We start from the raw sequence: 25,410 nt of genomic DNA on the forward strand, positions 1-25,410 counted from the left end.
AAATCCATGTGAACTTAGTTGAAAATGTTTCATAAGTCGATACATATATAATATCCAAAAATGAGAGAGAGAGAGAGAGCATGAATTTTGTTTAAAAAATAAAAAACCACAAATTTTGAGATGCACCGAAGACAACCTTGATTATACCATGAGTTAAAGGAAGAGGGATTAAACAGAAAGGGGTGGTATGAAACACATTTTGAAAAAAAAATGGCCAATAGAGTGCAAACTGCAAAAACTTGCACTGAATGAAGAAAATGAAGAATCCCAAATAAGACCCTCAAAAATCAATTTTTTAATCCACTACATTTGGAAATTGGAAAATGAAATATATAAAAGAGCAAAAAAAAAGTAGAATATAGGGATTTTTGAGCAAAACATATCGTGCTATGTCATGGTACCTTTTTTGGGGCTATTCGGATCAATTGGCAATACCTCGCTGTGTAAGCGACATATGGCTGATCCCGTTACCATGGTCAGACCCCAGAATTTGGACTCCCAAGTAAGAGAATGTGCCCCCTGCAAGGTTGAAGCCTGAGATTGTTTACATGCATGATTAAAGTCGGATTGAAGCAAGTATACCAAACGTATTTGAAGCCCTCCCTTAATTTTTCATATTTAGTCCTAGGTCCTCATGTTCCTGTGATGTTTAAAACTTATTTGTCTATCACTAATTTTTCCAAATGGATCATTAGGGATACATAGACTCCAAGATATCCATCCACTAAACGCAAGCAAATCATCTATAATTAACTACTCAACAGAGATTCAAGCCTACAGATATTTCATATTGTTTACTAACGACAGATTCTACTCTTCGACATCAAATCCAAAAGCACCCTTTTCAAAAAGCATTGTAACAGTCACAAACAATAGCACAAGTTAAAAGAACAAACACCTGCAATCAGTGGGGTATCATCTAGAACATGAAATAAAGTTGATTCCTTGAGAGACTGAATAGAACGCGTCCTGGACTGCTTCCAAGGATCAAACAGCATGCGAACCGACTCACTTGCGTAACTCGACTGCCCCATGTGCAAAGTGACACCGATCTCCAAAGGTGCACGTCCCTTTGCTGTAGTTCTCACACAGCTTAGTCTTGTAGTTGCTGGCAGGACCGGGAGCTGTTGGTCCTGGTCCGCCTGGGCTCTTAACTGCACCAGCAGCACTGATGCTAACAATGAGTTCTCGTACCAAGGTGCTTGCATGTTTGATCTGATCAAAACTGCCTTCCAGCTCAATATTCTTCAAGTTGGGATCCAACTCGTGATCCCTGATCGAGAGCTTTGCACCTGTGGCACGGCATATCTGCTTAGAGTTAACTCCACCTTTACCAATGATGGCGCCAGCAAGAGATGCATCTACACTTATCTTTGCAGTGGCAGAGGCTCCAAAGCTGGCTGATGGAGGGAAAGCAGGCTCAAGCCTGCCAGCCAATCTGCCACCACCACCACCACCACCACCACCACCAATCTGGTGGCCCCCTCCAGATGCTATTGGCTTCCCCAGCTCCCTCTCACCATGGGCAAAATGGCACTGATCACCAAACTTGCATCCCTCTGCAGTGTTATATTTGTTGCACATGCGGGTCTTCACAACAGCAGGAGATGAAGGTACGTCTGAAACTTGTTTCCTTGGAGCAGGAGAAACACTGTTGCCTAGGTTCTGAAACATCTGAGCCACAACGTTGAGGCCTCCTGGTACATAGTGCAGAAAATGGCAGCCTTCTCCAAATGGGCACCCAGAAGTGCTGCACCATAAACCACAGTAAGAATCATAATCTAAGATAACACAATAGCAGTCAACAAACACAATGGTGGCACCAAAAAGGAAATTCCAAAATATCCATAGAATCTGAGTTCTTTAACAGACTGGAATTGCTCAGCAACATCAGTTTCAGCTATGTAAAGACAGACGTCTATCAGTGCAATAACAGAACTGTTTGATATTACCCAATAATGCAGTGCCAGTCAATTAAATCAACCTAGAGTTGGAATAATTGAACTTTTAAGTACACTAATCGAATCAAATTTCAGAGTAACAAAAACCAATGTTGTCAAAATCGGTCTGAATAGGCCTCAATCTGCCAATTCAGATCAAATTGGCCCAAAGACAATTCAAAAGAAGCTGATTGTAGGCCAATTCAAAATCATTTTTTATATTTTTTAACATTTTTTAATGACATGTCAACTGATGGTAAAAGGGGGCCGATTCAAAATGGAATTGATTTTTCCATTTCTTTTAAGAAACCAACTCACCTAGTGAACCGATTTTAACATTGACAAAAACAAATACTTATGTTATTATGTCCAGCAAGAACATCATTTCAATGGATATCATCAAAATAAAGCCATTTCCACTATATAGGATCACCTTCGCATGCCACATTTCTTTATTCAATTACATCCAGAGCTACAACCAGGGATGCCCAATACTTCATCCACCTCTCACTACCCAGAGGCTTTGCATGCCTGAGCAAGGTTTCCGCTTCCACAAATCTTTCCTCCAGTTTATTATCCACCAACTGTGGAATCTGAGGTGTTTCCAACAAACCCTTCAAAAGCATCATGTTGTCTCCCATAAGGCATGGGGCTTGTATTCCAAGTACAATGTTAAAAAGACCGAAGAAGACTCAAGATGCTTTTCCTTACACATCTCCCATTTCTTATAATGGAAGGCATTTTGAACAATCCAAACAATCAAAACCAGGGTTGTAAGTAGGGCATCGTTATCCATATCGGTCCGGCCAATAGTAACACTATCGTATAGTATATTTTTAACAAAATTTTCAAAAAATCCAAAAAGATCAAGAAAAATTAGAAAAACTAGTAAAAAATCTAAAAAAATCATCACATGAAATAATGATGAATTGCACAAAATGCAATCATAAAATTACATATGAAGCATTTATGACTCTATGAGCTGCATAAGACATCATCAAACATCAACTATCTCACAAGAACAATGCAAAATATTAAATATCTTGCAATCAAGAACATGCCACAAGACTCTTACTTTCATACCAAGTAAACAAAATTATTACGGCAATAGTTGCACTAGATTTTCAATCGGTTTTCACTCATTACTTGAGTGCCCCATTGCCATGTCGATTTCTAACTGATGTCATTTTTGTTGGAGTGTGAAGCCTGATTTCAACCTTGATATAAATCTTTAATTTTCGCGGATCTAACTTTTTATGGACTCGCTTTGTAATTTTACTCATAATAAATATTTTTTACCTTAACTCATTTTCTTGAGTTGAAAAAACGTAAAAATGTAATTTTTTATCTTAACCCACATCTTTGGGTGAAAAAAAGAGTGAAAATGCACTTCTAATGGCTTCTAGACAAATGAAGAAGTTGGCCTTCAAAAGGTATTTAAAACCCAAGATGAAAAAAAATAATTCGCCTTTTTAAAGTACGCTGAAGGTGCATCGTACGATATGCCATGTATAGTACAATACAACACAATACACTAGTGCAACGTAAGATACACCCGATACAGGTACGATCATATCGTAAACCCCAAAAGTAACGATATGTATCGTTCTGTATCCTACGATACGGCATGCTACGGACAACCTAGATCAAAACTGCCCCCCGTACAATACAATGGAAATATCATTAAAATAAATAAATAAAACAGTGCCTGATGTTCTCCATACACAGCCACTAACTCTCCTTCGCCTACTTTATCAGCTAGTACAATTAACCAACCACCATTACTAAAACGATGTCCAAAGAAATGACAAAAGCATCTTATATTTAACTTCAGATGTCCTAAAACCTATTTTGATCCCTATTAATACATTCAAACATTAAATCACAATACCCTGCTTTCTTTCTAATTTTTTTATGACGAGGAACCCTCGTAGGAGGACCCAGCTTCCCTTCTAATGGATAGGCTTATAAAGACACTTTAGACATCTTCGGCAACCAACTATTGCATGCTATCCAAATCTTTGTACTAAGCCATACTTGAAAAAATTGTCACTTTTTTTTGTCTACATACAAGAAATCAATTTCTGAGATGGTTTCCGATAAAATTCAAGTGAAAAATTAAAATCCATCCTAATATGTCTTGACTAACCCTCTCAAACATGACAAAAAGGAAATACAGGTTCTCAACAAATAGATAGAACCACCATCTGTGAGAAAAAGGAAACTAAATCCATGAAGTAAATGTAACTATTAAATTGAAAGAGAGAAGGTGAGGAAAATCTTCAGGACAATATATCAAAAGAAGAACAAGGAAGCATGACACAAGAACTTGAGGGTGTCTTTGATGGTGTGTCCAAGATTGGATGGAACAGCAGAACATAACAGACAGAATGCTTATGTTCTGTCTGTTCTGTAATAACTGTACTCCGTCCAGCATTTGTTTCAACTGAACAAGAAGTTATGCTCCTTGTATCCAGTGTTTGATTTTTACGTTGTGCAGACAGCTTGAATACATATGGATCGTGGGATGAATAACATCACTCTATCCGCCAAACCATATGGATATCGGATTGGATCTAAAAACTAAAAAAAATGTTTAAAATTTGGGCAATTTAAGGAAAATAAGAATTGGTATTCTTTTATATATAAATGCTTTAATTGGTGTCATATTGGATAAAATTAAGAAAGTTTAGCAAAAAATATGGATTTTATCCCCCAATTATGTATCTCAAAATGGATCTAAGTACAAAATATTGTTTAAATTTTGGGTAATTTTGAGAAAAAACTAAAAATTCATATTTTTTATATACAAATATAAAACATAAAATAAATCATAAAACCCTAAAATGCAAGAAAATAAAATCATAAATAAGCCATAAATAATCCAAAAATCCCCAAACTACAAGAAAAATAAACCATAAAATCAAAGAAACCATAAATATACCATAAAATTAAATATAGAAAGCCCTAACTCAAACTCTAATCAAAGAAGATCAAAGAAAAACAACCCTAATCAAATATACAAAAAGTCTTAATCAAATTAAGTATAAGAAACTCTAATTAAAGAAACTTTATTTAAAACCCTAATCAAAGAAAATCAAAGAAAATCAAAGAAAAAAAAAGCTCTAATCAAATTAAATATCAAAAACCTTAATTAAAGATATTTGATTCAAAGACTTAATCAAAGAAAATCAAAGAAAAAAGGCATAATCAAATCAAAAGAAAACCTTAATAAAATTAAACAAAAGCCCTAATTAAAGATATTTGATTCAAAGCATAAAATAATAAAAAACAAAGAAAAAACCTTAATCAATAAAAATCAAAGAAAAAACTCTAATCAATGAAATAAAAAACTTAATAAAAAATCAAAGAAAAGGCCCTAATCAAAGAGGAACAAAGAAGATCGAAGAAGAACGAAGAAGAAGGGGAAGAAAGAAGAAAAGGGGGAGAGAGAGGAACGAAGAAGAGGAAGAGAGAGATAGAGTTCGATGCCTGCCGTCGGACTCACTGCTCGGTCGCTGCCTAGGAGATAGAGAGAGGGAGAGAGGGTTGGGGTTAGACCCCCCCTCCACCCAAGTGTTTTTTTTAAATGGTGATCCCCCATCTTGTTCTCATCGTAACAGGGGGGGCACGGCGAACACGCACTGGGTTCATCTAACGCATCCAGTGTTTGATCGTCACGGCGTCCCACATCCACAGTGTCCCGTGTGTCTACAGCATCCCATGCAACGTGCAGGACGCGCGATCAAACACCCCCTGAATGAGATAGAAATGGTGGGATGATAAATGCAAGAGTTTCGATAATGTACTCCAAGCGAACCACACAAAAATTTTCCAAGCATGTGGGACCATGATGACTTTAGCACTTGACATTAAAGGAAAATAATACATAAAAGGAAAGCACGACAACTTAGCAATCCACGGACATGCCAACATCAAGCTTTGGAGAAAAAATTCAGCAAAAAGGGAAAATAGAAAGGAATAAAGCCTAATGAAAGATGCATAACATGTGTAAAGTTTGGAGACAACATCACAAATATGAGAAACTGGTTCATTGATCTTGTTCTTCCTTTCATAGCTCACTAAGACCAGAGTCGCCAGTCGGGGAAGCGGGAGCGAGAAGCGAGGCACTTCAAAATTTTAGGAAGCAGGAAGCGCGGGACGACTTAGAGGCAAGCCAAGAATAGTCTCGAAAGCGAGAAGAAAAGCAAACCAAAAGCGACCTAGGAAGTGAACCTGGAAGCGAAGGGAAAGCAAAAAAAGGGGAAACGGAAGGAAAAAATAGAAAAAAAAAAGGAAAAAGGGGAAAGCGAGCTTCCCATTAAGGGAAAGAGCACTTCCCATTTGAATATGGCGCTTCCCATAGCGTTTCAGCAGTACCACGTTTCGCGCTTCCCCAGGTCCTATAACGCTTCTGCTAACCCTAAGTAAGACCTATGTCATTATTCCACCAAAACATTTTGTCTTTCTAGCCCATAGTAAAGAAAATTGATACTCATTTAACCTTGAAACCCAGCATGTTAATGTCGCATGCAAATTCAACTACTCAAGATACAAAACATCTAGATCTGACCCAACTATTCAATCATTAGCTAGCAACCTCCAACAATGGATCCTGGTTAGAATCACTGACTCACACAAGAGACACTTCACATGAACTTCCCCAGACAGATCACAAAAGGATCATAAAGTGATCATAATGTGTGTTCTTAGTGCACATGATCTTTGGTGAATATAGCCGATTCCAACACTGTCTGGAAAGCTCCTGCACAAGATAGCAGGATTATCTTGATTTTGTTTTGTTGATTGTGCTTCCTCACCTATGGATTTTGCAGGCACTCACTATGTAAAATTCACAACTTAGATGTCGCCAATGACAACCCATACTCATTTCCTGATAAAATACTCTTTAAATAGTTCTTTGATACTGTTTCCAGATCAAAATTAGCAAAGCCATCAGAATTTCAGATACTCAAATTTTGAAATTTGTACACACAACCAGCAAGTCAGTGACTCTCACTGATGAGAAACATTTGGCAAAGTTGTTCATACATGCATATATACAACCACAAAAGGAACTATTTTCTTCCACACAGGCAGTCCCCGGATGTTTTTCATGATATGTCAACCTGATATAATCAACATACTTCTGTTCATCTAAGGAAAATTTCTAGTAAAACATCATAACAAGAATCACTAAATATGGAAGAATGATTTCCTAAAACTTACCAATGAAGTTTCCAGACTCTATCAATGTCTAGCAATTACAGGCAACATTTGCTGCCATGAAGCAAACTAAACAGTAAACAAGGTAACAATCAGCAAACACGTGGCTAATATATAAGCAATCCTGCTGTTTGTTCCAATCATGAAAGCATCCCATTCAACATAAAGCCTCTGACTGCAACATAGGACCAACTTGAGCACAATAACTTCATAAAACAAACCATAATATAAGAAAATTTTACCACTACTAAACAGCCTGCAAGTCAAACGTAAACATATCATCATGTTTAATGACATAATTTCGCTTTACTCAATCAACGTTTTCAAACGAATTACTAAGCCAATATCACAGGCAAATTTTACAACTATTGCATTGACTCTCTTAAACTCTAAATAGCAGTATCAATTATTGATGCAAACGGTTTAGATTAGGGATCAGAAAATACATTGGGGAGTCAGATCGGATCAGATCCAGAACAGCCAAAATTTGCAAAAGCCCCATCCTGAATCTGACCCGTTTACAACCCTAGTATTAATCATAAATGAATTATCTACAATTTGACTCCTTATCACCCAAGGTATTAGTCATACACCCGAAAGGTAAACCAGGAATAGAAGGAATGATTGGATAATTCATTTGTATGGATCCTAAATGCTTGAGACCTAAATGAAAATAATATTGTTAGAAATCGACAAGGCAATGTTTCCATTAATTCATTAGTAAATAAGTACACCTTCAAGCCATAATTGACTTTCCTTGATACCTAACATAATGCTTCAAAGGTTTGCCCAAGAACTAGAGGGCCTGGCCATTTCTTCATTAGTAAATTTAGTACACCTTAAGGCCATAATTGATTTTCCTCGATACCTAACATATTGCAAAAAAGATTCTTTGAAGAACTAGAAGGGCAGTGTCCTTTGAGAATCATTAAAAGGTGCCACTACAAGATGTTTCACTTCTCCATAAAACAGTGTTCTCTAAGAAAGCCAGAGTTGAAACTGAATCAATGTGCTAGACAGCAGGCAAGCCATTTCTATAATAACTATTATATATGGGAATTCTACAGGATGCCATTTTATTCAGTATAGCAACATACTGCCATCTGCCCCTTATCGTGCTCATGTTATAATCTTGCTCCATAGTAATTTTAGTAACCAAGGCATGGAAAGAGGCACAAGCATGAAAGATTCTAGAAAGGCACTGATTTTCTCCCAAAAATTTTCATCCTGATTATTAGGTCGAAAAGCCCAATCTTATGCTGCTCAAGCCTTTCTCTTGGTCATAATAATTTCAATATCAAAGGTAGGAAGCAGAACCACAAACCTCATAAGTGTATTAGAAGCTCAAATTTTCAAACTAAAGCACTTAAGAGACAAAAACATCAATAGCATGACAGAAGAGAGAAGCCAAGCTGCCAAAAGTTATATAACAAGCTCAAGCACGTACAATTTTATCCTTGAAATAAAAATATCCAGATGTTGATAATCCTTTCATAAATAGGTGAGCTACTTCAATCCAGATGGATAAAGGCTGACATGGTCATACTCTTGTCTTTTCCTACATGAAATGATGACCCATTTAAAAGTGTTTGGTCCTATCATTGCAAGCTACTCCAATAGGGTTAGCTGATAAAGCTATAGCACTTTTATTATCACAGAAAATGTTGACCTTTGCAACTCCATTCTCAGCACCAACGTTAATATTTCATATCCAAATTAGACCTGTCTATTGTGCTTCCATGCTTGACCTCGTAATACTCATGTTTCTTTCTTCTCCAAGAAACAAGATTCTCTCCTAAATATGCACAATATCCTATAATTAATCTCCTAGTGTCTAGGGCATTAGCCCAATCCAAATCAGAAAAATGAACAATAACCTAATTTTACATTGGACCACGGTTGTACGTATCGTACCATTTCATATGATATGTATCGTTACTTTTGGGTTTATGATATGATACACACTCTTATCGTGTACCCGTATCGGGTGTATCGTACAATACACTCATGTATTGTGGTGTATCGTAAGAAATGCCCATGTATCGTGTTGTATCATATAAAATGCCCATGTATCGTGTTGTATCGTATGATACAATGTGTATCGTACAATACAATATCAGCACACTTAGAAAATGTCGAAAGTTATCCTTTTTTCATTTTGGGTTTAAAAGGCCTCTTGAGAACCGAGTTCTCTATATGTCCAAAGTCCGTTAGAAGGAAACCCACACACCCTAAGTTCCATGAAATCGACTAGGGGGCCGATTTGTGTGCCAGAGAGAGGGATTTTGCAATTTTATCAAGAGTGCATTTTCACCATTTTTCTACTCAAGGAAGTGGGTTAAGGTACAAAATTCATATTCTTTGCTTCTTACTGAGTGTTTTTTGGGAAATGTGTTTGGTGCTCCTTATTCTTTGCTTCTTATTGAGTTTTTTAATTGGTTATATTTTAGATCCTTCGATGTCGTCTTTGGACTCTTCACGTTCATGTCATAGAGATGATCTTGCATGGCAATGCCGCAAAAGCATTGATGATGTACCACGACTAGGGTCACCAATGAATTTAAGATGTATGTTTTGTGATGCTATTATTAGAGGTGGACTGCCTAGATTTAAGCAACACATTGCAGGTCAAAGATCAAAAAGTACGCCCATGTGATTCTCTATCTATTCGTGCCACTTTTCATGTTGATGTTATTGTTGAACTAAAATAAATTCGAAGAAAAAGAATTTGCAAAAATGCAAAGATGAAGGACTTCCCGCCATTCTTCTAGATTCCGAAGATGATGATGATGACCCAATTGCCAAAAAAAATGGCCAAAGATAAAGAGATCACAGGGTGGCAATTGGATGCAACACTGAGGAAATATTGTCATAATGTTTGGCAAATAAACGCTAGAAAATAGTTTCATTTTAGAATCTTTATAGTTTAGAACTTAAAGACGAAGATTGGCATATAAGACGTTGGTTAAATGTAATACTTTTAGTTATCATGAACTCTTAGTAATTTAGTTATGACTTAGATGTGAATTTAATATTGTTAGTTAAGGCTTTAATTGTGTTTAAAATTTAAATTATTTAGTTGCCTTTTCTTTACATTGTCACTAATCAGTTGCATGGTTTGTTATTAATTTAAATTTTAAATTATGTAGTTGTTTTCATATGTGATTTTATGGTAATATTTTGTGCAATAAATCATTGTTTTATGTGATATGATTTTTTAAAATTTTATGCTATTTTCTTTTTACTTTTCTAGAATTTTTTTGGAAAGTTGTAAAGTTTTATTAAAAATTATGATACGATGTTACTTTGGGCCCGACCGATACGGGTAACGATACTATACTTACAACCTTGCATTGGATAAATAAGATTCTGATAATAAACAAGACCACTACCTAGATTGCATTATACATAGGTTTGCAGATGTAACATTACATGAAAGTGCCTAAATTGACAAACCCGATTAACCTCAACAGGCTATGTCAGGTCTTATGCTATGTGAAGGAAGTGTGATTGTGGGTGTGAAGGGTGCACAATGCAGTTTCAAAAACTTGGGTGCAGGGGTGTGTGTGTGTGTGTGTGTGTATATATATATACACGATAAATAAAATTCGACCTGGCTAAGGCTAAATGAGACTAGTTTTGGATAAAAATGAACCCCAGTGTGGTTGACTGCACCTGACACTAAAGAAGTCACGAAGTGTCGCAGCAGCACCGATGCGGGTGAGCCACAGGCACGTTGACCTTTTAGAAGTGCCTGTGTTACATCGGTCTTATAAGAGTCAAATATTGCAAAGAGCTTGCAATTTTGATAGCCTTGAATAGTTTTATAATTTGTTTGTTACAATATTCTTGTAATACTCTACCTAGAATTCCATTTAGTATAAGTAATGAAATTTAATTGGTGTTTTCCAGTGACCATAGATGAAACATCATGGATCACGACTAGTAGATTTCTCCTTTTGTCTTCTACATGCATGTTCATATTTTGATCAGAGCCACTTAACAAGTTTGGACATGTCGTTTTTAAGTGTTCTCTCCATTGTAATCTTCTTATCTCTTCCATTATTAGTTCAATCTGATATCATCATTGGTGTTATAAAGTGAATTGTTGAGGTCACCTCTGATGTCAACTGGTTAATCTGGCTAATATCAGCAGAACAGCAAATCCACACTTTCAAAAACTTAGTGTTATCAGATATATTAGAATGGATCCCTCTTCTTCTTCATCCATCAATGCAATCTTTACAACGAATATTCCCTAAGTTAAATTAGGTTGAATGCATCAAAATATCTATTATCTAGGAAATCATATACATGGTGCACTTGATCGACTGCAAAAGAAGTTTTTCAAAGAGGACAGGTAATTTGTACTTACTCCAAAGCTGGAATAGGAAGGGTAGGTAGCGAACAATTGAGAACTCATCAGATGGATCAACTTGATCATATCAACAAAAATATTGGGAAAAGCAATATACATTATGTCTAGTTGAATTATGCAGAGTGGCATAATTGATAATTAAGTGTCTCAGGCTAAATCTGTGCATCTTGCAAACCAATAGAAAAACTAAATTTGTATCTGTACTTAAAAAAAATACTCTATATGTGATCAATTAACTTCACTAATGTTACATTCAAAAGATGTTATCATGGTCTTCAAAGGGTTACAAATTTGGCAATATGTGACCACAAAAACTTCATACCCATCATTCTCAATTTGAGGCTCATTTTATTGTAGTATGACTGTATGAGTGATTATTCTCAATATGTACAACTCAATTTCCTACAAAAACAACCATAAGATACTAAACAATAATAATTATGATGCCTACTATGGTGGACATCAAAGGAGGGGAAGGGGTGGAGGGGAGTAAATCCAATTGTGGTTGAAACAGCACCAGAATATTGATTTTAAGTTTTAACCAATGTTTGTATTGTACCGTATCATATGATACATACTGTATCGATGCAAGGCTCGTGTTGTACAATACGGGGCTGTATCATATCGTACGATACAATACCAGCGAACTTTAAAAAGGGCAAAACCAAGGTTTTAAGTGTTTGGGTTTTAAAAGGCTTTTGAGGGCCGAAACCCTGATTCGTATAGAACATACTAGAGAACTTCCCACACACACTAGGAGTCGTGAGACCATTTTGGAGGCTGATCTTTGCGCCGGGGAGAGGGTTTCGTGATTTCATCAAGAGCGCATTTTCACTGTTTTTTCGCCCAAAAGAAGTGGGTTAAGATAAAAAAAACCTTATTTCTTGCTTTTATTGAGTTATTTTGAAAGAATATGACTTCAAATGATCCCGCGTAATGAGTGAAAACCGTTTAAAAATTGAGTACAATTTACGCAACTTAGATCGGTTCCCGAGGCATCAGTATACACCATAAATCCTTCTTGTCCTGAGGGCAAGGTTAGCACAGGTGCACTGGTAAGCTTCTCTTTTAAGGTTTGAAAACCTTTATCGCATTTACCATCCCATTCAAATTTGACTCATTTTCTTAAAAGCTAGGTCATGGGTAACGCTATACGGAAGAAGTCTTGTATAAATCCGCGATAATATCTTAAGTTGCGAATGTCTGAAATATTCTTTGGTTGTTTCCAATCCAAAATTGCTTCTACCTAGTATGATATCCGAAATCTGATTATAACGATATAAGTCAAATTTAAATCACAAATTTTCAAATCTCAATTATTCATAGATTAATAAAGAAATAATTACATTGGCGGGATCCATGACTATACCATACTTTGAGATTACGTGTCCCAGAAACAAAACCTCTCTGAACAAAAATTTGTACTTGAAGAATTTAGCATATAATTGTTGTTCTCTTGGAATTTCCATAACGATTATCAGGTTTTCCCGATGTTTCTCCACGCTTTCATAATATAGTAAAATATCATCAATGAATACGATTAAGAACATGTCCAAGTAGGCTTAGGGTTTGAATATTCTAAACGTCATATCCATGAAAGTTGTTGGTGCATTAGTGAGTCCGAAAGGCATTACTACGAACCCATAATGCTCATAACTCGTCTTAAAGGCTATCTTCTAGATGTCTTCCTCCGTAATATCCGTATCGAAGATCAATTTTTGAAAATACCTTAACTCTTTGTAGTTGATCAAACAAGTCTTCAATACGTGACAATAGATAAATTACTCTTGATCGTGGCCCGGTTGATTATCCTATAGTCGGTGCATAATCTCAACGATTCAACTTTCTTCTTCACGAATAATACAAGCGCCCGCCAAGGTGATACACTTGGCTTGAAGAATCTCTTGTCCAATAACTCTTGTAATTGTTTTTTCAATTCTTCTTGTGCCATCCTGTATGGTGCTTCAGAGATTGGCATCATCCCAGGTAATAACTCAATACCAAGTTTCATCTCTCGGTGTGGAAGAAGTCCTGGCAATTTTTCTGGGAATCCGAAAATTCTTGAACTATCTCCAATTTTTCGATAGCTTCAGTCTTTGATTATGTCAAGCTGATATTAACCAAAAAGGTTGTATATCCTTTCTTCACGTACTTCTAGGCCTTCAACAAAGATATTACTCGATTCTCCACAATGGGTCTAGTCAACTTAAATTCCACCTTGGGTGTTCCAGGTCAAGATAAAATCACCTTTCCTTTATGACATAGTATTCGAGCATGGTATTGATGTAACGAATCCATGGCCAATACAATATTGTATTCTGCCACATCGAGTAGGATATGTCCTTCAATTTCTACTTCTAAGTTTGGTATGTATGTTACACAAAAGGAGTTACAAGTTATAACCTAATGGATTATGTACCTCTAAAGTATGATTTAGTGGATCAATGGATACATGACTGAAATAAACAAATGAGTCACACCACAATCAAACAAAACTAATGCATCGAGTCCAGAGACTACTATGGTAACTTGCACCAATTCTTTGGTGGCCAAGCACTGCGACCACCATACCCCACCCAAGAAAATTTTCAAAAGAAAAAACTCTGCCCCTCAATCCAAAAATTCACGTCGGCAAGAGCAAGTACAACCCCATCCACAATCCAACACTAACTGCCCAAGATGCAATCATCCTCTTCCAGAACAGCCTTGCCCCCAAGAGACCGGAGACTCTTTGTATTGTGGCAAGATGGGCCACTACATTCGAGATTGTCGCAAGAAAGTGGCAGATGAACAAAGGAGGACCTCAGGAGGAGGACAACCCTTGTAGCAGCAACAACCAAAGACGTTGGCATTGCCCCACTATCGACCCGTTCAACTATGTTGCTTAAGACATTTTTGTTGTGCTAAGCGTGCATGGGATATACACTGCCTCGAATCCGCTTCCGCCAGGCTTACGCAGCTTCTCCTCCAAGGAAAATTGTGTGTCGCATGGCCCAAACCTGCCAAACTCCCTCTATGCGCAATACAAAAAGTGTAGAAAAAAAGATTGTGACAACTAGTATCAGAGCTTACCAAACTAGTCTCAAAGTTGCCTCAAGTTGTTATTAGAGTTTGCTTGCCAGTTTTGATCATCGTCAAAGTCGCCCAGACTGCTATCAGAACACAAACTGTCTTGGTTCGCATTTTCTCTGATGGATGATTTGTTCTTTGATGATATCAGTAGTGTGAACGCTTCAAGTTCTCTGCATTGTCCTTCACCAATCAATTCATAACAGACTAATTGGGACATAACACACAGCAAGTGTGAGTTATGGTGAAGTTTGACACTTGAAAGTTTATTGTCTTCGTCGAGGGTATTTACAACACTGTTGGAAGTAGATTGTTGCATGATCGCCTTAATGCCTCTAATAACAATGGACCTTAAGTCCCTATTTGACAGTTTTCAGGCAAAATTTGGCTCCTATTTGGAATTTAAGAACTATGTGACCCATATTTGGAATTCAGAGCGAAAGGTTGGCCCCTAGATGGAATTTTTCTTTTTCTTTTTTACAATGAAAACCCCCACCACATTGGCAGCCATTCGGTTGCTAAAACCATTGAGGCCTCTTGCCCACCGAAGAGTATACCTAACTTTGATTTGGTGGCAAAGAATACCCTCCATGGGTTTCGAACCATCGTTGTCCCATGTTAGATGACAAACTATGGTTGCCACTAGCCAGGATGGCTCTACTCTTGTGGGAAGCTCCTCATTTTTTGACATGCACCAAGTGTATCAATCTTTACGAACACAGGCTTTGTGTGGTTGGTAGGAGTTGTCAGTGCACGTCTCCTTGTGGTGGGACATTGCAGGTTCAAACCCCAGTGGTACATTGAATAATAACTGGTGGGGGTCTGCATAACCCCAAGCATGCCTTTCAAAAAAAATTGCATCTTCAACTAGACTCTTGGGAAATAGAAATCCAATTGCACAAATCTAAAGCATTCTAGAGCTTTGCTCTGTATTAATATCGACTTAATAAAGAAAAAGTTTTTTTATAGTAAAAATAGTGATGATTTGAATGTTAAAGTAGAAGATAAAAAACAAGAAGATAATAATGATGATGATTGATTGTATACTTCTTAAAAACTTGGTTATGTATTGTAATTTGCAATTGTTAAAGTATTCATAAACTTGATTTTTTTTGTTTGTTTGTTTTTTTTGAATTTTGTGGCATGTTCTTAATTGAAGATATTACTATTTTGCATTGTTCTTGTGAGATTTGATTATTGATGATGTGTTATGTAGTTCATAGAGACATAAATGCTTCACACGTGATTTTATGGTTGCATTTTGTGAATTTCATCATTATTTTGAGTGCTATGATTTTTTAGAATTTTTGCTAGTATGTTCTGATTTTTTCAAATTTTTTAGAATTTAAAAAAAAATTACAATTATCTATGATACGATACGTATCTTATTTTTGGCCCGGTCTATATGGGCTACAATACAATATATACAACCTTGTTCTTTATCACCAAACCCTGACCCTATAGGGTTTGGTACAGGTCTGGTTCGGGTCAAAACCAACCCATTGACACCCCTACTTGTATTCAAATGCAGCATGTCATGTTGTAAGGATAATGATACAACTCTAAGTGGACACAAAAGGAAATATGACAGAAGGTCACAATCAATAACTCGCATTGACCTGAATATCCATTACATTGGCATGCATGCACACATAGTTCCATGTTGTAATTCCTAGATCGGCTTTCTAAGAAGACCCTGGCCTGCTTAAATATCCGTCTCCCAAACCATAAAAGCTACCAAATACTTTGACTGAACATCTCTATGTTGTACAACATCCCAAAATCAATAGGAAATTGTTGTTGTTACACATTTGATAACACCATAAATCATTATTTATTAAAAAACCATAAATTATGAAATATCATTGAAAAAACTTGTCATTATGAGAAAAAAATCTGAAATCAATTCTGATTGCACATAAGATAGTCAGATCATCATCAGATCAGGAAATAGTTCCTCAACATTTTGTATATGTCCAAAAAATTTAAAAAACTACTCATCATTCATTGATTTAAACTTTGTGTGCACTCGTGCTTATGCATACATGCACAACCTTGCCTACCTGGGTGTAGTAGGAGTACCTATCTGTTTTAAGATTTCTGGAGACAGTGAGAATGGAAATATGTGAGCTTGGTACCATCTCCAAGGGTGATGCATCTACCAACATCCATACTTGCCATGGAAGAGAAATGTAGGATGGTTTTTTATATAGATACCCTTGATATGGATACTTGGCTAGTATTAGTTCCAGCTTAAACACTGAAACTCTATTTGTTTGACTAGCAAATTCCAGTGTCAGGTAAGCTGGAAACCAGTCAGACAGGTTATCAGTCATGGTGGCTAGCACCATCTATTAGGTCTCAACCAATTTGATGCTGCACGGTACTGGAAAAAAACTAGTGTATTACTTTTGTATCGCAAACTTGTGTACAAGAACATTTTCCACCACACACACATATACATGTCTGTGTGTGTATGAAACATATGCACATCCATAAAGACATGAATAAATCAACACCCTTGTGCACATATACATGAACACACATACACACCATGCCCACAAGTATCATCCTAATAATATCCATAGATTTCTCTTAAGAAAATTTAGAAGCATGTGATCTTCCCCAAAGAAAACCTTGACGATTTGTAACATTTACGCTTTGAAATATTTCCAAAATAAACCTTCAAGAAGAAGACATTGTGCACATATTGCTAATATACTGCATTTGAAGATTTTCTTTATAAAAAAGACATTAATAAACATGATACATTCCATAAAAACTCTCTCTCTCTCTCTCTCTCTCTCATGAGAAGCAAAGATATAGTTAGGCAAAGTATGCTTCGAGGACACCTAAGTTTGTTTACAGTATGATTAATGTTAACTATACATTAGGAAATTTGGGTCATACAAACCTATATGTTTGACAGACATATAGGCATGAATGTGAACATGTATTATACTTTCTACCTACAATATATGATGTTTAAGCAGTCTTCTAAATGCAGCAGCCACTTAAAAACCCTTTTTTAAATACTTGAAACAGGGTTGAACCACATGCAATATCAGACAAGAGCACATATGAGATGATTGTATGCATGCATATTAACCAGTAGATGTGAAAATATAGATATGTGCAACGTAAAACTAAGAAAAATGAAAGCAACTTCTCCCAGGACATGACATTTACATTGGAGAAACCACTTATAAGCAAAAAGTATTATGGTTAAAATGCTATGGTCTAGCAACCAATGAATTTTATGCTACAGCTCTGTGAAGGTGATAGGTAGAAGATGACTTTAAACATTGTCAACTAAGCCAAATTGAACAGCATATGACAATGGGAACCTTGCAGCTCCAACAATATCTTCTTTTTCAGTTATGGATTGCTGAGGTGGTTATCCAATTCCAAACATATTCTGAGAAATCAACCATGTTCTCTGTTCAAATGTCTTTCTTAACTCAATTAGATCAACAAGCAGCAAAAACCTGTATCACAACTTATATTTCCAATTTGTTAGCTCTAAGAACAGTTTATTTATCCATGCTACTTGTAAGATCAAGTTCACTAGTATTTAAATATTTAAAAATGACAAAAAAGTTGCAATTAGCATAGTTATCTTGCATCAGTTTAGATTAGAACCTGAAAAACTTGGTGCATGGCTTTGATTTGGTTCCTATACCAGTTTGAAAGGACTCCATTTCTGTTGCACGACATTAGTTAAGTTCTTTCAGTTAAATGTCCTCAAATTTCTTGATCTTGATACTCCAACAAAAGACTCAAAATTATGCATTCAGCCGTTAATAAAGAAAACATTACCAATGTTCACAACCTCTTTTAAATAATTACGCAGAATTATTAAAGTTCAAAAGGAATAGAAACTAATATACACTGTCGGCATGGTTTGCGATTAAATAGCATCACTGCATTCGTCAAAAATAAGAAGGGCATTCACTCCTTAGCATTAAGAATATGCATTCCGAAATTTAGTGACCATTTGAATGCACATAAGAAAAGGCCCTGAAAATCCTATGTGCAATGGAAAATCTCATGCCTCACCAAAACTTCATAAGCATAATAAGAGATATGCACCGAGAAATTCCTCTTCATTAAGGTGATCAAAATGTATTTTTAAGCTACCAAGTAAAACACGCATCCCTTTAGACTAACAGAATAGAAGCATATGGAAGCAAACCTCAATCCTAACCAGTGGTGAAACTCACAGAATAGAATCATACGGAAGCAAATCTCAAACTATTCTCTTAGACTAACACAATAGAAGCATACGGAAGAAAATCTCAACCCGAACAAGTGCTGAAACTAACAGAACCCAAAAAACAAGCACCGAACACCGAAAGGGCGAAGAAAATGAAACTAGGATGACAAAACGCTTAAATATGTGCACGACCCAAGCGACATCGTTCAAGCATGTAACAGCGTCATTCCGTTCGACAAAAACACTCTAACCCATAACTAATGCTACCTTCAAATTGCTAAAGAAAAACGAAGAAGAGAAAAGGGAACCTCAACTAAGGAAGCAAAGAGAAAAAGAAAAAAAAACGCACAGCATAAAAGTATCTAACTCAAAGAAAAAAAAAAACGAACGGAGCGGAAGGGTACAAGGCAAAAGCAAAACCCTAACGGCATTATATCACAAAAGGAGAGAAGCAACCCAAACAAAAAAAAAAACAACCAACGAATCGAAGAAAGAAACGCTTCATTTCGTTGAAAAGAGACGGTCGTCTCGCGATAACGAAGACGAGAGAAGAAAGGGAAAGAGAAAGGGCAGGAATTTACCAGGGAATGAGTGTTTGGATTTCTTGAAACCGCCGTTGGCGCTGAGGGCGGGGGGCTGCCTCGCCTTCTTCCGAGTGGCTCCGACCGATTCCGCAGCCATAGACCCCCCTAAGATACAAAACCCTAAAAGGAAAGAGAAGAAAACCACAGAAAAGAAAAAAACCCTAGATAAACCCTAACAGAAAGAGAGAACTTCGGGCCGAGAAAAGAGGGCACAAAGGCGCGAGGGAAAGACTAAGACGCCAACGAGGGGACTCGTCATGCGTAATCAATTCGACTCTATCCTGGTTTTCAAGTCCGGGCGGTCCGGCATGCAAACGGATCGGATTTTCGACCCACATTGTCGGATCTACCATTTTTTGAGCCTACCTCCAGAAAATACATAAGTAAATAGGTGTTTGTTTCTGGGTTGTTTTCCTCATGGTCGATAGAAAATGATACTTGGATCATGTTTTTTTTATAAAAAAAAATATATGATTTTTTAAATATTCAATATTTTAAAAAAATATAGACCATTGGTTTTTAAATCTTATAAAAAACTATATTTGCATAGGAGTCCGATGATTCAAGAGTTGATTCCTAAAAAATCAAACATGTATATCGCATCTGTATAGTCAGATTTTAGACAAAAATAGGAAAAACCCTTTTAAACCCCATTAGGCTGGTGATTGGCTAAAAATTTGGTATATATAATATATATATGTATATATAATTATATATCAGAATTTGGGGCAGATGTGAAAAAATATACTCGTGTCTGTTTGAATTCAGATCAGAATTGAATAAACAGTGGATGGTTGGCTTTGGGTCGTAATCACATGATTCAGTATCATAGGTTTTCATTTCTTGGGGAATCTCGGATTCCAATGTGAGATCAGAGTTGAATTATAATCGGAAACGGAAATTTTGGTTCTAGTATGGAATAAAGTCTGACACTACACATATCCTGACCCAATTGCATCACTATCAGCCGGTATCATTAGGAAAACTGCTGGTATTGATATGCATCAAGAAGACGGGATCCAAACACCAAATTTGTGCTGGGGGCGTTGCAAGTTCAAATCCTAATGCTAGGATTGTATAAATGGTGCTTATAAAAAAAATATACTAATTTCAAAACTGAAATATAGTGTTATAACCATATATTCCACTCCTTTTCCCCCTAAAGATGGGGAAACCACCCTCAGGGGTGTAAACCGGAGCGCACATGTAAGATCAGCAATTTTTCAATAAATTTTTTAATAAAAATAAGATATATTTTTACATAATTTTATCACATTGACTTAAAATGCAAAACAAAAAAATTTTGCAGAGTCAATTATACTTAAGATGTATATATCTTTAGCGATTTATACTCAAATATTAAGGGAATCATATCGGACTCATTGGACAAAATTAAAGAATTTTGCAGAGTCAGTTTGTTTCGTCTAGTAAATATCAGCAAAACCACTAAAATGCACGGGCCCTAAAAAAATAACTCATAAGCTCTACATAAATATCTCACACAAAATATCTTGTTAAGGGATGTAGTCGTCCTCATCCAAAAAGATAAGGGTAAAAAAAACAACATGTTTATCCCTTGGGATGGAGCCTACATCCAAGGCCTATAAATACCCCCCCCCCCCACACACACACCTTTTAAAAAAAAATCATCATCCTCCTTCCCTTCTCTCTTTAGTTTTTCTCTCTCCTCTTTCCTATCTTCTCTTTCTTTCTCTTGATTCTAGTCTAGACCAAACTCACTTGAAGTGAGCTTGAACCTGCTTGACGTAGCATGAGTCCATTTGAGTCAAGTCTACTTGACCTACTAATTAAGTTAGTTTTTTCTTTTTTATTTTATTTTGGTTTTAATCTGGGTCAAGCCCACTTGACCTGGACGAAGGTCACTTAAGGTAAGCTCAAACACCTGAGCTAGACTGAATTCAAGTGAGTCAAGACTCTTTGGCCTTGACAACTTGACCTTCTCTATCTTTTTCTTAATTAGGTCCAATTCATTTGACCTAGTTTAACCCATTCGATGTAGGTTCAAATTCAGTTGGACTTACGCTAGGCTCGATCTATTTTTGCCCTATACCTCTTCATTTCGCCGAGCCAACGAGTTTTACACAAAACACACTTAGTTGTGACTCTATCAGACGTAAAAACATGTTGGCCACAACATAGGAGCGTCTCTACGCTGTGCTAAGTCACCTTTACTGAATTTTTTGTAGGTTTGCACATCATTCTTTACCTTTCAAATTATTTGTTAGATTAACTGTCGTTTACAATGAGATTTTTTTTACTGTATACCTTTCTAAAACAATATATGATTAGTCCTTGGTTCATAATCTTTCGAGTACCACAAACTTGTTTCAGTGGTGATACGCATACCTTTGTGACTATCTCTTGATATTTACGGTGAACGAGTAGCTTGACTCATTTACCAGCCCTAGCTACTGTCACTTTTAATAGAAGAAGCTGTCACATATACCAACACATGTTAAAATAACACCCACAAGTATTTTTTATTTAAAAAAAAAGAAAAAGAAAAAAGAAAATATAGGTATACCCTCAAACGCATGATGACAAATAAAAAAGATTCACCGAAATAAGTAAAATTTAAGAAAAAAAAATAGGTACTCTCAAAGGACCCAAAACTTGTGTGTGATGCAAGAAAAATACATGTGATAAGGGTCACATAAAGGGGTACCTTGTACCGGGCAACAAGCACACATATAATCTAAACCTTAAAAAGTATGAAGTCGCTAGAGGACAACAAGGGGGGTCTCATTCAACCTTAGTTATATTATTAGAATCCAGACATGAAGAACTGATGGACTTTTTAAATTTTGTATTATTTTTGCATTGAAAAATATGGTAGAACCTCAATTACACAAGGGTTTGGTGTGAAATTTCATAAATGAAAACCTACCCACTAAAAAACATTTTATCGGATTTTTTGAGGTGACAAATGTGTTCAACATGATTGATTTACTAGAAATTGACACTTGAATCATGCATTTTGGATGAAAAATTTTTAGAGCCTCAAAAATTTATGAAAATTGTAATTTTTGAAACATTGCAAAAAACTTCATGCGTGAGAACGAAAAAACACCAAAAATGGGATAAAATAATTTTTAGTAGGTAGGTCTGGTAGGTTTTCTAGTGGGTAGTTTTTTCATTTCCCCTGTTCTACCTACTATTTTGTACTCTTCTGATCGTGTCAAATAGCTAATGAGACCTATCTTTGCGAGATTCATATCCTATTGGCCAAAAACCGAGCTGATGATTCAGTTGATTTTCAAATTTTAAAAAATGGTTTACAATATTTTTTAATATTTAATATTATTTTAGTATTTATTTTTGTGACGTGTCATTTGCTGGTTAAAAATTTATTGAGTTTTTTTCAGTCCAGATTTGCAATCAATCGATTCCGATACTGACAACATTGCGCTGTACCTGAAATGAGGTCCTCTAGCTAGGCTGTGTAACCTGCATTTACATCCCAGATCAAGCGCCACAGGGGCAGCAAGCGTGGTGTCTGTCCTGGACTTGACAAGGGTGCGACTGAAATGTCCTGTGCAGCGCTTGACACTCTTTGCGTTGTCTGAGGTGCCTTGCTTGTCAAACACGAGACAGTACCTGGGCAGGGACAGGTCGGTCCCTGTACGCATATCTCCCACGTATCAAACACACCCTTAGGATACTATTTGGATAGGAACTAGGTCATGTGTGACCAGCCGAGAGGACTGGAGGAATGCAACCATTTTTTTTTAAAAGTTTGAGATAATCTAAATTGGTTCCACATTAGTTTGTTTCTGATGATAGACATCAAATTGGATGAGAGAAAATAAAAAAAATGGGGAGAGAGATTTGAATGCAGTAAAATAGATGAAAGATAAAATAGTAATTTATAAAATAAAAAATGAAATTCTAAGATTATTTTTTGAACAGAGGAGTTGGTGAGCACCCAAAACGCTTGGCTAGTTTGTTCATATCTCTTTTGCATTAACAACAAAAAACCTATGCACAATTACGTACGTTCATTATTTTTTTCACAAATACCTATAACAACAAACAAAAATGTTAAAGAAAAAAATCATCAATAATAAGAAAAAGTAAACCTTCCTAAACATAATTTTGATTCCTGAATGAACTTTAATAACAAAATAATTGAGTTTTCAATATGACATGAATGTGTCCAAATTTGAATAGATAAATGCACACCTATGTGTAGACACATTGCCTGTTTTCTTCTTTTTTTGTAATGGTTTTGATTTTAAATATTATAATTTTTTAACTATGGTAATTGCCCTTGCCTCAAGGCTTACGCCCCACTTCATAGATGCTGCAATGCTTCACTTGGCCTTAACGCTTCTAATAACCTTGGGTGTTACCCCATGTTAAGTCAAACAATGTTATAAGTATCGGTGAGTACACCTCAAGAATGAGGGTCAATAGTGGTGATTTTTCTGACCATTATTGCTCTATTTCTCGCCGCTATTGGCTTATAACAGAGAAAAATATCACCAATAAGTCGCTACAAAAAAATGACCTTTGTTGATCAATATCGACAATATTTATAGGTCACTGTTGCGGCAAAGAATTTTGACGAAACTGAGAACACTAATAGCAACGAGGTAGGCTATAACGACGAGGTTGTTTTAAGGATGAGATACCTTATAATGGAGAGATCCATGGCTCGCCGTTATAGGTTATAACATTTTTGTCTCCCCATTATAAGCTATAACAAGAAAAATTAACTCGTTATTATGGGCTGGCTATAACGGCGAGACAAGAATGTTACCGTTATAGGCTGGCTATAACAGAGAGACAAAAATGTCATCATTATAGGCTATAAAACTGTAATTGAAAACTAAAAGTTGTATTTTTTTTTACATTAAAAAACTTGTAGCTGAAATATACATTCAACATAATCTTCAAATACACTTCAAACATACATCCTCAAACATTTAATTTCAATCATATATCCTCAAACATTAAGTTCAAACATACAACATTAAACATTCAACACACTTCAAACTATTGACATTTACTTCAAACATGCATTCAACAAAACTCCAAATACACTTCAAAAATATAATCCCCTACATCCTCTCTAAGCCTGCAACAAATACACATCAAATACAAATTTCTTACACTTCTTGCATCCTCTTCAAGCCTGCAACAAATATATATACTTCTAATATTCCCATAAATCAAAATTTAATTGTAGCAATTGTAGTCAAGAGTTTAGTAATTTAAACATATACGCTTCTCATATATGCAAAGAATTTAAAAAATTTGGATTTAGGATAAGGGGTTTTGTCTATGCATATCCACGAAGACTTGTATTTTCTCTCTGAGCTTCCTAGTTGATTCTCTCTCTCTTTTGCTTCATTTTCTATCTAGTTGCTTTTCTCTCTCACTTCATTTTTTGTCTAGTTGCTTCTTGCTGTTACTTTATTTGCTCTTTTAATTATTGAAGCTTCATCTGCATCGCCTTTAACTTAGAAGATAATTGTAAAATTTAGTCATGATTGAAGTAGGATGGTTTGGATGGAGGAAAAAAATGCATCTATCCCTTTCATATGTCTGTATCGCTCTCCAAGGACCTTGGCAAAGATGTCTCGTTGCTACATCGGCGAACCTCCTTATGAAGAAAATGTCGATTTTTCAATCTTCATATATTGCAACTTCGTCTGCACATCGTCAATAATTGGTTATATGTAACTAATGATAATGTACAAAATAGAATGAATGAATATGGCACTACAAAGTGTGAGTTACTTATAAAGGTGTCTTCTGCTTCGCTACAGATGAATGTCGTGTGAACTGAATGAGTGTGTATCTCTTTGTAAAACGTATTTACCGTCGGTTCCTACCCATCTATTTCAGTATGCAAATAACAAATTAAGAATCTATTAGATCAAACATATTTAATGCTAAATGAAAAAAATAAATATAAAAAATAAAAAACTTATCCTCGTATAATACCTCTGATGGTACAAAGACGATCCA

The 25,410-nt window shown here is 36.0% G+C and overlaps 1 protein-coding gene across 1 annotated transcript; it reads right to left on the minus strand.

Moving 5' to 3' along the window:
- Nucleotides 1-720: 720 nt before the first annotated feature.
- Nucleotides 721-19,627, minus strand: LOC149829006 (zinc finger CCCH domain-containing protein 31-like). Its single transcript, XM_090017862.1, has 3 exons — nt 19,411-19,627; nt 18,256-18,316; nt 721-1,750 (listed from the first exon to the last, which is right to left on the minus strand). The coding sequence occupies exons 1-3, from the start codon at nt 19,508-19,510 to the stop codon at nt 1,009-1,011; spliced, it is 903 nt and encodes a 300-aa protein (XP_089873988.1). The 5' UTR covers nt 19,511-19,627; the 3' UTR covers nt 721-1,008.
- Nucleotides 19,628-25,410: the final 5,783 nt, after the last annotated feature.

Source organism: Nuphar pumila, chromosome 9, assembly GCF_984573655.1.
Source record: "Nuphar pumila chromosome 9, dmNupPumi1.hap1.1, whole genome shotgun sequence".
NCBI lineage: Eukaryota > Viridiplantae > Streptophyta > Magnoliopsida > Nymphaeales > Nymphaeaceae > Nuphar > Nuphar pumila.

Bases quoted from the DNA above. Each gene is read 5' to 3' on its own strand.
- LOC149829006 (XM_090017862.1), bottom strand. From the start codon at position 19,510: ATGGCTGCGGAATCGGTCGGAGCCACTCGGAAGAAGGCGAGGCAGCCC. The intron at 18,317-19,410 runs GTAAATTCCTGC...GTCGTGCAACAG, and splicing joins ATCCAAACACTCATTCCCTG to AAATGGAGTCCTTTCAAACT. The intron at 1,751-18,255 runs GTTCTAATCTAA...TTTATGGTGCAG, and splicing joins CCATGCACCAAGTTTTTCAG to CACTTCTGGGTGCCCATTTG.